At 30.8% G+C, this 12475-nt stretch overlaps 1 protein-coding gene across 1 annotated transcript; it reads right to left on the bottom strand.

Annotated features, from left to right (window-relative positions):
* Positions 1–1258: 1258 nt before the first annotated feature.
* On the bottom strand, positions 1259–6444 carry ATXR2 (histone-lysine N-methyltransferase ATXR2). The gene is made up of 16 exons (XM_011038699.1): positions 6290–6444; positions 6096–6171; positions 5575–5660; positions 5338–5455; positions 5088–5247; positions 4646–4758; positions 4499–4530; positions 4224–4339; positions 3919–4006; positions 3235–3283; positions 3074–3128; positions 2799–2868; positions 2647–2716; positions 1957–2033; positions 1762–1818; positions 1259–1665 (listed from the first exon to the last, which is right to left on the bottom strand). The coding sequence occupies exons 1-16, from the start codon at positions 6371–6373 to the stop codon at positions 1546–1548; spliced, it is 1371 nt and encodes a 456-aa protein (XP_011037001.1). The 5' UTR covers positions 6374–6444; the 3' UTR covers positions 1259–1545.
* Positions 6445–12475: the final 6031 nt, after the last annotated feature.

Genomic DNA, 12475 nt, shown 5'->3' with positions numbered 1-12475 from the left:
GTCAATAAGATTCTTCAACACCATACGAGAAGTGTGATTGTGTTTTTTATTTTAAAATGTTTTAAAATAATATTTTTTTTAATTTTTAAAATTATTTTTGAAATCAATTTATTAAAATAATTTAAAATATAAAAATATTAATTTTTTTTGAAAACATGGTTGGCCCTCTCTTAATATCAAAAAATTATATGATAATCAAGTTTAAAAAAAAAAGGAAATTAAAAATAAAATTATAAGTAGATAAAGTTATTTTTATAATTTTTGATGGGCTTGGACACAATTTTATTTCTTTATTTTGTATCAAGAAAAGGGTGTTTTTTTTTTTTTGCTCTCATATCTTGGTTTTTTCCAACGAACAAACCCATTTGACAAATGTTGTGGATAATTTTCAGATGTTTTTCCTGTTGACCCAACTGTTGGGAGAATGGTGATCGGAAAAGCTCTTTGACATGGGAGGAAGAATTTACCACAGCATTGGTTGATACAAATGCGTAAGCGTTGGATTGAAGCATGAATTATTGTTCATGTGTTGATCTGTCAATCTACATGTGTTCAAGCTTTGCTTTTTTCGACTGTCAAAACCCTTTCTTCCCCTTAATTTTTTATGTTCTTGCCTTTTAGTTTCATGGAAAGTAAAGGCATTTTGACACTTGGTATATGTATTTTCTCAAGATCTTACAGGAAAAGAAAGCTGAAGAAGCAGTCTTTCTTCTAGAATTCAGGAGCATGAGGCTCATTTATCTGCGGTCTTTCTTCCCATGTATGTGCTGACATCTTTCTGGAATTTTAGGTAATTTAACCAGTGGTAGACATCAGGAAGATACTCCACACAATTTCATTCACACCGTTCTCAGCTGAATAGCAACAAGGAATTTGAGGTGGTGGGCAGCCGGAATGGCAGTCACTGGCCTATAGGAAATGAAGGCAAACAAAAGAAAGGAAAGAGGGTTTCCATCAGTATTCCCTCTGATGAGGTAATTTCTTCTTTCCCACTTTTGTTTTAGGTTTTCTTTTTCATGACATGAGAGCACTTTCCGGTTAAAAACATAACATTAGCATGCGAGTCGAGGATAGAAAAAGTAAGAAATGTGAGAAAATGTTGCTGGGAGAATTTAAAAGGGAAAGTAAAATGAAGCTGCGGCTTGTGGGTTGTATTTTCTGTACATACCATTATAGACACATTGCATGGCAGTTCATCTGTTGGCATAACACCTCCTTACTATCGAGGATTGATTGGAGAGCAAGGAAACTTTTAGTATCGGTTATGAAAATGATTTTCATGCGTATTATTAAACCCGGCTCACTCTACAAATCATTCCAATGTCTTGAAACCTTGCCCAAACCATGTTTTTTTTCAAGAAAAATTCTGAAAATTTTAACCCGGTCAAACATGACCTGGTTGATCAAATCCATGATGTTGAGGATGCACCCTCACCACAAATTTTGTAAGAGAAGAAAACAGTAAGAATTTGCTGAGGGAATTTTTTTTTTTTTTTAATTTCCTGCCCAGCTGACTATAAAGCATTCTTAATTTTGTTGTGTCTTCTACTTTTTGTTGGGGTCTTGCTCTAAGCAAGCGTTGCACCTGCATTTAAATCCATAATCTGCTAGCAATGCCTGTCTGTCTTCAAATGGAAGGTCCTCGTCTATGTATGAAATGGTAACCTGAAAATAACAGTCACAACATTCTGCTCAACATCCATAAGTAAAAGCTCGTTTTCTTTTGATGGCAAACTGAATGTAATGAATAAAATGAATCACCTCTTCTCCCTTTCGAATTGGTTTCAGGGTGATGATTGCTGCCTGGCCATCTCTGTCCTGCAATCACAGAAAAATGAAAACAGATACACTCGTATTTGTGGAAAAGCAAACACAACCACTTGCATAAAGAATGATGCACATGGTTGGGGTAGATGAAGTGTGGCTTTGAGAGCCAAACTTCAATCTTAAACACACCTCATCTCTTTTGAAGGCATGTGCATTTGGGCAGCAGGAGTGATTCATGCAACTCTGTAAAGGATAGAATGCAGTACCTAGAGCAAATTTGAAACAATTAGCAAATCAAGCATTCTCATTTTGAGAGGATTTTGCTAACGGTAGATGTAACACAGAGATTTCCACAAAAACGCTTGCCAAAAGAATCGAATACAAAGGGAAAAATATGCATGCTTTTATATAATGCACAAGACCGTAGAGGCTGTAAGTATCTCATTAAGTCCTATGCTTTCTGTAAATATAAAAGCTGGAATATTAATTACACCACTTGGGAGTTAAATCTGCAGGTTATTGATCCTGAATTTCTGTGTTCTTACTCGCATATAGAGGCTGCCAGCGGTTTCCTTGCTTTGGACCACAAAGCAAAGCTCCTACTGGCAGCCACTTGTGTATCTTAGCAAGCCAGACCCCAGTTTTTTTCTCACTGATTGATATCTAATTTAAGGCAAATTTAACCAATAGTTACAGGCATTTAGCTAAATGACTTTCACAAGAGAAGAGAGAAACTTCGTAACAGTTCAAACCTATATAGCTAGATAACAACTTTCGTTAGCACATAGGAGCTTGATATAGATAACCCGACATTTAAATATAGATATTGTTAGTTTCTCACCATTGTCTGACAAAGCAGCTCATCAATTTAAATCATACCTTGGCAACAAATTGAATAGTCATCTCCAAGAGCATCTAGAAGTTGCCGTGCAATTTTTTCAGCCTTTTCCTGCCATATGCAATGTTAAGATCGTATTCATAATTTGTATTCTAAAGGAACTTCAGGAACTCAGAAGGAAACGTGTTCTAACCTTTTCGGGATCTGGAAGATCATCAATGTACAGAAAATAATCCTCAACTGGAGATGCTACGACCAGATCACTGCCAGAAAATGGAACTTCAAATAACTATGCATGAGTTATCAAGCTAATCAAGCATGCCAAGGGAACAAGCCACACAGTATCTTTCATATTTTGCTGTAATGATAAACCAAGCCATTGCAATTATCATTGCTTCCAAGATGCTTGCTTTACAATTTCAGACAATTGGAATGTACTAATGTAGCCTTGATAAAGGTGATGCTTACAGATTATTCAGCTCAAACATGCCAATAATATTCCCATAGATTTCAAGGGAGAATACTTGGAAGTGTCAAGGACTTCCACTGTAAAAGGTAAGAATAAGAGTAGGGACTTTTCTTCAACACAAATTGAGTATAATGAACCAAAAAAATGGGGAAAAGGATACATGGCTCACATTCCTCATCAAATATGGCAGCCTTGAGAAGCTGCAGTGACTGAAAAAATTAAAGCCAACCATTAGCACCAATTATCTAATAGAGGCAGGAAAAATTATTAGGAAAATAAACTGTAGCTCATCAAAGTGATAGTTGCACTCAGAATCAAACCAACAGCACAAGTAGGGTGAAGATCCTTTCATGGTGCACATGGAAATGCTCCAAAAGATGAATAATGATGATTGATAAAAATGCCTTTCTTGATTTCAAATATTACATGCTGTGTATACTTCGCTGAAGTAGATACTTTCAAAATTTAGGGCATTGTTCAAATATTAGTGAAGCTAAATATTACATCTATTTGTTTCTCTTAAAGATTTAAAAGAAACTTTAGCCAATATCACTTCTCTCTCTAACAAGAAAATTTTAAATAAAAAGGTGCATGCACGAGGAGCCCCTGGGTCGGAGAAAGACAGAACAGGATATTAAAGCTATTAAAATTACAAAAATTGCAGCAAACCTTGAAAAACGTTTTCTCGATTTCTGATTCAAGTTGTGGTGGTTGTTTAGAGAAACTTTCTAGAGACACCAACCGGTTGAGATATTAATTAAGATATAGCCATTGGGTTTATTGTTCCCTTCCAAGAACCCTTGAAATTTCCAGATAAAGTTACAATGCCGAGGTGAAATCTCACCTTGAATGCAAGCTGCTGTATTTGCATCCTAAATGCAGTGTCATCAGAGCGATCAACATCATCTGGAAATGAAATGCACTCCCACCACCTGAAAGACAAATAAGAAAAAAATTTGAAAGCAGTTTGAGTTCCTGCATTTGCTTAAAGTTCCAAAAATGCCTCTGCATCTTCAATAGATATCACATAATGAAACACCAACCTACTCCTACCGTTGGCACCATCTGTCTATTATGGTTAATTAAATATTCATCCTCTGAAAACTAAAAGGACATGATATGGAAAGCAAACATGAAAAAGATATCTACCTTCTCTTGTATCCCATTGATATTGGCTTCCATGCCTCCAAAAGTAAGGAAAGTTCAGAACGGTCTGCATTAGCTGCTTTCAGCTTCCTATACCTTAAAATGGTGAAAGCAATTGTCTGCCAAAGAGATGATGGGTGATTTAGTTATCCATGAGAAGATTTATTTTGAGAGATATTATATATCAAGTACTTGCATGGAAAGATAGAAACACGTAGCTTATTTCAGAACAAGAACACAAAGAACTTGAAATATTCCAACAGTGTTCACAAACATACCTTGGCTGCTAGGAGGAAAATATCATTTGTTTCTGAGAAAATCAAAGAATGTGAAGGAGAAATGTAAACAATGATAGGATAGAAATAACAAAATAAATTACTTGGGCAAATTCATTGAACGCAATGGCCTTAAACTTCAAAGCTTACCAGTAGCATGCTGTATAAATTTTGAAAGTGCCTTGATAGATACTGATTCTGACCTCTCCCCGGTGCAAAGTAAAGAATGTGAAGATTCCCAATCAGTCTGTGCACAAGATTTGCTACAACCATGTTGACAGCATAGTTAAAAATTATAGAGGATTAGTTCATGCTAGATGCTTATACAGAAAAGTGGAGGTGACAATTCTTCCCAGGCAAAACTATCTACTGCCAAAAATTTGGTGTAATAAAGGAAAAATTTGTAGCAGCAATGGCTAACTTTCTGGTCAAATGACTATTGCCAATTTACATAGAATAACCTTTTTGAGGCCCATCAAAAATTCACTTGGTGCTTTTACTGCTAAAGTTCTACCATGCTCCAAAGCATGGAGTGAGAAATGGATGTCAAATGGAAGGCCAGATCCACAAGAAATTGTAAATTTGCCTTTACCTGCAATAATAAGCTTCTTGACATCCCCCAGGACAAGGAACAGTTGAAGGCAAGGGAAATTTGTCAGAGTAAGGCAATACCAATTCACCATTCATTAATGCTTCTATAACTCCTTCAGGCAAACAAGCTTTATTGTTGGAGCTGCTGGAACTACATTCCCCTAAAATTTCATAAGCTTTTCTATGAGAATCATCTTTACATCCAATAAAACAACATAAAACCAATCTTCCAAAATGTGAAAAATTCATACCCTCATCGCATCCATTGCAGCTGGGCACGCCTAGACTTTGCAAATAAAGTTTCCTCCCAATCTGATATTCAACTGACTCGATAAATTGGAAACAATAGCCACACACCAGACAGTCAAGCTGTTAACCAGAAACAAAAAAGAAAAATGTAAATTTGCAATCTTTGAATGAAAAAGAAAAAAAGAAATCAAAGGGTGTCACAAAAAAAAAAAAAGAGTAATCTTCAAATTATGCAGTACCTTATTTGGGACATGCTGTAAACCGACAAGTATCTTGTCCTTCAGTATAAGTTCTCCTTCTTTAAGTTCCGTAGTTGCATAAACCCCTAAAAAGCTTCAACATATGCAGTTAAACATCATAAAACACACATAATTTTTTTAAACAAGTCCGTGATTTAAGAAAACCAAGATTAAAATTTTGGAAGCTGTCATCACTATCAAATAGTAGCAACATATTAACAAAACAAAAATTAAATAAACAGAACCTTTAATCACACCAGACCATCTCCATATTTCACAACTAGATTTTCTAGCCAACATTGTAATTGTTATGACAAAACCACAAGCATTTCCTCTCTCGCGTTCACGTGGGGTCCATTGTTCGCGACAAGGGGTCCTACTTGGTACTCTAAGCTGAATGCATAGTTTCTGCTAAACTACATTAATTAACACTCATCAACATAATCAAACCTAAATCTCAATCCCAAAACTACTCCTCTAATTACTCCAATACTTGATCAAGCAGAAGGAACCATACATACCTTTGCTCAAGTTTCCATCTTGTTTGACTTCAATTCCATGGCATTTCCTTTCAGATATAATCTCCTCGAAATACTCCTAATCAACATTAACACAGCAATCAAGTACGTAAAATCAGGTGGGGATAATCGTATATAAAACCCCACCAAGAGGGGGGGGAATGGGTTTCAAAGCTAAAGAGAAAGAGAGGCAGCACCTGGAGTTGAAGAGGAGAAGGAGGGGTGAGCATGGCAGATATTTCAGCTGCGCACTTTGCATCTACTGAACACTTTGTTTCCATTGTCACCGCGCTCTCCTCCACTCTCTGTGCGCCTGTCTTTCTTCTTTATATATGGCGTGTGACGGCGAGGTGGAGAAACAATGTTTTAAGGCAAATTATATTTATTTTGATCCTTGTATATTGACTCCTATTTCAATATGATAATATTAATTTTATAGTTTCGAAACAATTCCAATGTAATCCCTGGTCATTAAATAGGTTCCAAAGTCCTCCTTATTTTTTAATTTTCAGATTTTGTTTCCCAAGTTTTTTTCTTCCAAAATCATAGAGATAGAATACAATCTTAATGGACGACATGTAGTCTAATTGGTGGAGTAATTAGGTTGAAGACTTTTGAGAGTCTCGTTTTCATGTTTTAAAAATATTTTTAAAAATTTTAATTTTTTAATTTTTTTGTTTGTTTTGAATTTTTTTATATTTTTAAATTATTTTAATGTGTTTATATCAAAAATAATTTTTAAAAATTAAAAAGAAAATATTATTTAGATATATTTACGAGCAAAAAACATTTTACACCTCTTAATATTATGGTAGCTTTTTTTTATTGTGGATTATTTAGATATATTTACGAGCAAAAAACGTTTTACATCTCTAAACACCTTAATATTATGGTAGCTTTTTTTATTGTGATATGAAAAATATAAAATTTGAAAAATTATTTTTAATTAATGTTGATTTTATTAAAATATATATTTGATTAAAATTATGATTGAAGTTGTTGTTTACCAAAAACATATATAAAATATTTAATTAAAATTGATGGTATGTCCAAATATTTGATAATAATAATTTTTTATTTTGCATAGAATAAAAAATATTAATGTAAAATAAAAAATAAAAAATTTTATTATTTTAAAAAATATGTTAATTTAAAAGTGAAAACAATACAAAAACAAACCAACTCGAATCGTTTGACGTTGTGGCATGTGAAGAACCCATTACTAGAAACCTTAGTTCAGCTTGGGAGGTCAAACTGATATCTACTGATTGAGGCCTTGGGATGGGTTGGTTTTTTCCGACTAGTCATGTAGTTGACTTGTTAAAACCGTCCGAAAAGACTAATATCTCAGGAAGTGGTTAAAACCGTTCGACTAGTCATGTAGTTGACTTGTTAAAACCGTCCGAAAAGACTAATATCTCAGGAAGTGGTCAAAACATGAGTGAGACCTGGTAAATTTTTCTCAAAATAGAGTTGTTTCAGTTTTTTAATTGTCCAAAACAACACCTTTTAAAAATAAAATAAAATAAAAAACTGTTAGGGTTTCAGAACATTGCTTCATAAATTTATTTCCCAGAATAATACATATGTATATAAGAAACAATTCTTAATTACACAACAATAAACAACCATAAAATTAATTATTTGATATAATTATCAAACTTATCATAGGGAGTCAATGTTAAAACCTCATCATTTAACTTATTGTTTAACTTAAATTTAAATTTAAATTATATAAAAGTTTGCTTAGATTTAAAACAAAGAGTAGAATCATGTGAACTAACCTAACTTCTAGTACGATATCATCTTATCCTCTTTTTTCTAATTTCTTTTTTAAAAAAAATTAATTATATTTATATTAATATAGAATATAATATTGGTTTTTTAATTATATGTTTAATTTTTGAAAAAAAAATTTTATTCGTTTATGATTTTGCTTTCATCTTTTATATATAATAAAAAGAGTTTTGAAAATAATAAATATTTATTTTCAGATGATATTTGTAACATATGTAATTTTATATGTTATTTTTTTATTTTATTCAATTAATTTAATATTTTATTTTTTAAAATTAAATATTGTGATCTATATCTGTCTCTTGATTTTTTAAATTTTAATTTTAAATATCATTAATAATTATTTATTTATTTATTTATTAGCATACATAATTTTGAGTTTATTTAATTATATATATGTATAAACTTTTTGATTTTTTATATTTTTTAAATTATATAAATACTTTGAAAAAATCTAAATAGATATTTTTTTATAAAAAATAAAAATATTTAACTCGCCATAAATCATGAATTGAGTAACTAGTATTCGTAATTTTTCCATGTAATTCAATGTGACAGTTTGATCGCTAGTTCTCTTGACATGAGAGAACGTGTTGCTGGTAAGTTTTATCAATCATAGAAAGCGCTCCTGGTAGTTCTTCTTGTTACTAAATTTATTTCAAGTTAATAAACCTGATTTGACTCGTATCTCCGATTATAAATTAAAGTAGATTAACTCAATTAAATTTTTTTAAAAAAATGTGAGTTTTGTGTTGTAATCCTGACCAAGTTTACACATAATTTATATATATATATATATAGATTTAAATCTTGAATTGGTCTTATAGATTCATCTGATACTGAAATTAAATCAAATTTAAAAAATAATATAAAAAATCAAAATTTAGAATGATTTGTTTAATTTGTTAGGTTGACTTAATAACTCGACAAGAACTAGTTAAATCTCAATTACAATTTATTGTCTTTTATTATTTTTTATTAAAATGATATAATTTTAATTTATTTTAAATTAAACTTAACTAGACTGATTTGATCAAAACTTGAAATATAAATCTTAAACTGAGTTAATTACGGACCAAATTTAAAAACTCTGATATGTTTTATGATGTGTTCATCCATTCGAGGGCTACAGAACACGAGCACACACAACAAAATTCAATTGTAATTCTGGGGTCTCATGGCCATTTAACCTCCAATGAATCCTCGAACGAAAAACACAAATTTTGTAATTCTTACTCTATAATATATCGAAGTTAGCAACAATAATTGTTCATGGTGGAGATCACTTTATTTGCTTTTTCCAAGTTACTTTATTTGCTTTTTCTCAGTTTTGATATATCGCAATTTATTGTGCAGAGCAATTGCTGCCTTTGTCGATAATAAGTGACAGATAGACCGGTAAAGTTAATTTGTTATTGTTTCTTATATATACGCGACGCCGTGTTATTAGATAGAAAGAAAAGTAACTCAGAAAAGCTAGGACTCGCCGATGTAAGAAGTTAACTGAAAGTTTATATGATCGTTAATTTTAGGGCTTGTAGAATTAATTGTGATGCGTGCAAGTTGGCCTGAATATTCACGTTAATCTAAAAAAAAAAAACTACTGATTAAGAAATGTTCATCTAACATGTATTCCATAGTTGTATTCCGAGGCCGACTTATAAAGGGTCTAGATCATTAGATTATTGAATCAATTTATAAATTATTAGATCAATTCTTAGTAATTATTTTTATTAAAATGATATTATTTTTTTATAAAAAAATCTTGGAGTTGATGTAATTGGGTTTTGATCAGATTTGATTAGATCAGTTGAATCACTGAAAACTTTATTAGATGAATAAGGTTTCATTGATACTTGAATTATTAGCTTAACTGTAGTCGTTATTTAAATTAAAGGCGATGAGAGACAATGAATCATAAAAAAACATATGACAATAATTAACTAAAAAAATGACCCATTGATATCATATTTGTAAAGAGAAAAAAGAAAAGATCATTTGAGATCGATTGTCACTCCATCATGGACATCTTTACAATTAAAAGAGTTTCTTGAGATGGTTCAAACCTCATTGAAAAATACACAACTGATTAGTATTTAAACGTGTATTTTTATTAAGGTTTTATATTATTATTTTACACTTAAAGTATCAATAACTCCTTAACTAAAATATGTTTTATAATAACATATCTAATAATATAAAATACCTTTAATTTGTGATAAATATTCATTTTAAATGCAGACTTATCACATAAATAAAAGGATTGATTAATGAATTTAAGAACTGAAATTGAAATGATAAAGAGATGGTCAAACTTAAAAAAGAGATGTTGGTGTAGTCCAAACTGGAATATTGTATGGTAATTGGATTATATTTGGAGCTGTCTTGAATTTAGGTATATTTTATATGGATGGAAATGTAAGACATAGGCCTACAACTTTTATAAGGAACTCAAGATTTAAAAAGACTATTTTTAAGTCCAAATCGTAACAATAACAAAGAAATCTGAATCTGTCATACAGCCCGCGCATTGTTTAGTGCTTGATCCATATCCAGAATTCTAAAAGTTTAAATAGCCTTCAATTTTTTTTCCTGAAAAGTTGAGATAATTTTTTGCAACTTTTATGTTTTCAAGTGGTTGCAATTCTGCCGTTATTAATAACGTTTTTGGCAGATAAGAGAAGATAAAGATTGTCATTAAATCAAGAGTTGGTTACCCACTTATCAATTAGTCATCAAATCAATAGTTTTCAATTTTAGCCTATAAAAGAATATATTTGCCATACATTTAGGCATCTTTATTTGCCTTCTATCCTGGTCTTGCCGGGTTATTTATTATTTCGATACTCCTACACTTGGAAGAAGACATTAATTTTTTGATTTTGTCAACGATAACATTAAAAGAAGTCACTAAAGCAATGCCTTATAAAAGCAAATCAAATAAAATATAATGAAGCGAATATTCATCTAGCATTTATATTCAATAAATCAATTTAATTTAATTTAAAAATAAAGTTTATTCTAAAAAAATAAATTTAACAAAGGATAACAAATAAAAAGACTTGAGATAAATCAACCAAATAAAAACACAAAGGGTGTAGAAAACATATATATATATATAACAAATCTCACTCTCCAATCAAAAAAATATCCCATGATAAAATTGAAAAATATTAGCTTAAGAGAATGATAAAAAAAAAAGAAAAAACAATACAACCCCCGACAAACCTCCTTAAACGGAGTTAATTTCTTAGACTATAACTTGTGAAATTCAAAATACAAGTCTAATCAGGAAGCTTAAAACCAAAAAACTTAAATTTAAATCAACTCACTGTTAAAATATAAAATCATTAAATTAAATAAAAAAATATAAACCTAAAAGGAAAGAAAATTAACAATAAAAAATAATAATAAAATCTAATAGGAAAAAATAATAATGGAGGGTGACATCATAAAAATATAAAAATTATTTCAAATAATATAGATATAAATTAAAAAAATAAAGATTAAATCTAAAAAAAATAAAATGAGAATGAAACTGAAATAAATTTTTATTTGTATAAATTATTGCGAATAAAACAAATATTAATAAAAAAATCAGTGAATAAATTGAAAATAAAAAGAAGATGAGGGGCTGATTTGGGAAACTCCAGGGCATGGCACAAAAATCATGGAAGAAAAAAAGAATAAAAAATAATTATCAAAGTCAAACTGAACATCCATTCCATGCACATACCACCATTACCTGACAGAGATGCCAAGATAAACCTAAAGACATCCAAAAACGATGTTTTTAGTTACTGAAATTACGCGCACATGCCGATTACAGATGACAGAGCGAATGTTGCACGCCCGGCACGTGAGAGAGAATTTTTTTCAAATAGTTTTAATTTATTAAAAAATGAAACTACCCCTAACTTTACTCAACAACAACGAAAAAACCAAGAGGGGAACTGTAAAGATTCCCCAGACCCATGACATAGAAACTTGAACCTCAAGGAAGGATATTTTTACTGCACACGTACAAACGACAAGACTAAAGTGCCCCTCTAGCCAAAGCTTTTTTTGTTTTGTTTGTAAGGGCAAATATGTTATTTTACTGTGCATATCTTAATTAAAAATACAAATATATCCCTTAATGATATCCAATACGACTCTTAAGGATGTTTACATGATGTTTTATAGTGCAATTTAAAAGAAAAATATCCATTAATTTAAAAATGTCAAAATATCTCAATTACAGATATAACCCTACCCTCAATTATTAGCCTAGTGCTTTTTTCTAAGGGTTATATAGTAAATTCACACCGTAAAATATATCTACAAGAACAGTAAATTCACCGCAGCTTTTAGGTTTTTTTTTTAAAAAAATTAATTTAATATAGCTTGTCATTGGATTGTTCATCTATTTTTTTATTTTTTATTTTTGTTTGATGAGCAGCACTCCTATTGTAATAATTATCCACGAATAAATTAAAATAAATTTAGCTACAAAATTCGAGTTCTCATCTAGTTTGACTGTCCACGTAATCCTTTGACTCAGCTTAATCTCCCATCATTGTTTTATATTCCTTCGAACATGCATC

Source organism: Populus euphratica, unplaced genomic scaffold (genome assembly GCF_000495115.2).
Source record: "Populus euphratica unplaced genomic scaffold, PopEup_1.0 scaffold67.1, whole genome shotgun sequence".
Lineage (NCBI taxonomy): Eukaryota > Viridiplantae > Streptophyta > Magnoliopsida > Malpighiales > Salicaceae > Populus > Populus euphratica.
This window is presented reverse-complemented; position numbering and strand designations above follow the sequence as displayed.

Coding starts and splice junctions, on each gene's coding strand:
- ATXR2 (XM_011038699.1), bottom strand. CDS start 6,373: ATGGAAACAAAGTGTTCAGTAGATGCAAAGTGCGCAGCTGAAATATCT. Junction 3,284..3,918: donor TACAGCAGCTTGCATTCAAG/GTGAGATTTCAC, acceptor TAATTTTTTCAG/TCACTGCAGCTTCTCAAGGC. Junction 2,034..2,646: donor CTATTCAATTTGTTGCCAAG/GTATGATTTAAA, acceptor AATTTGCTCTAG/GTACTGCATTCTATCCTTTA.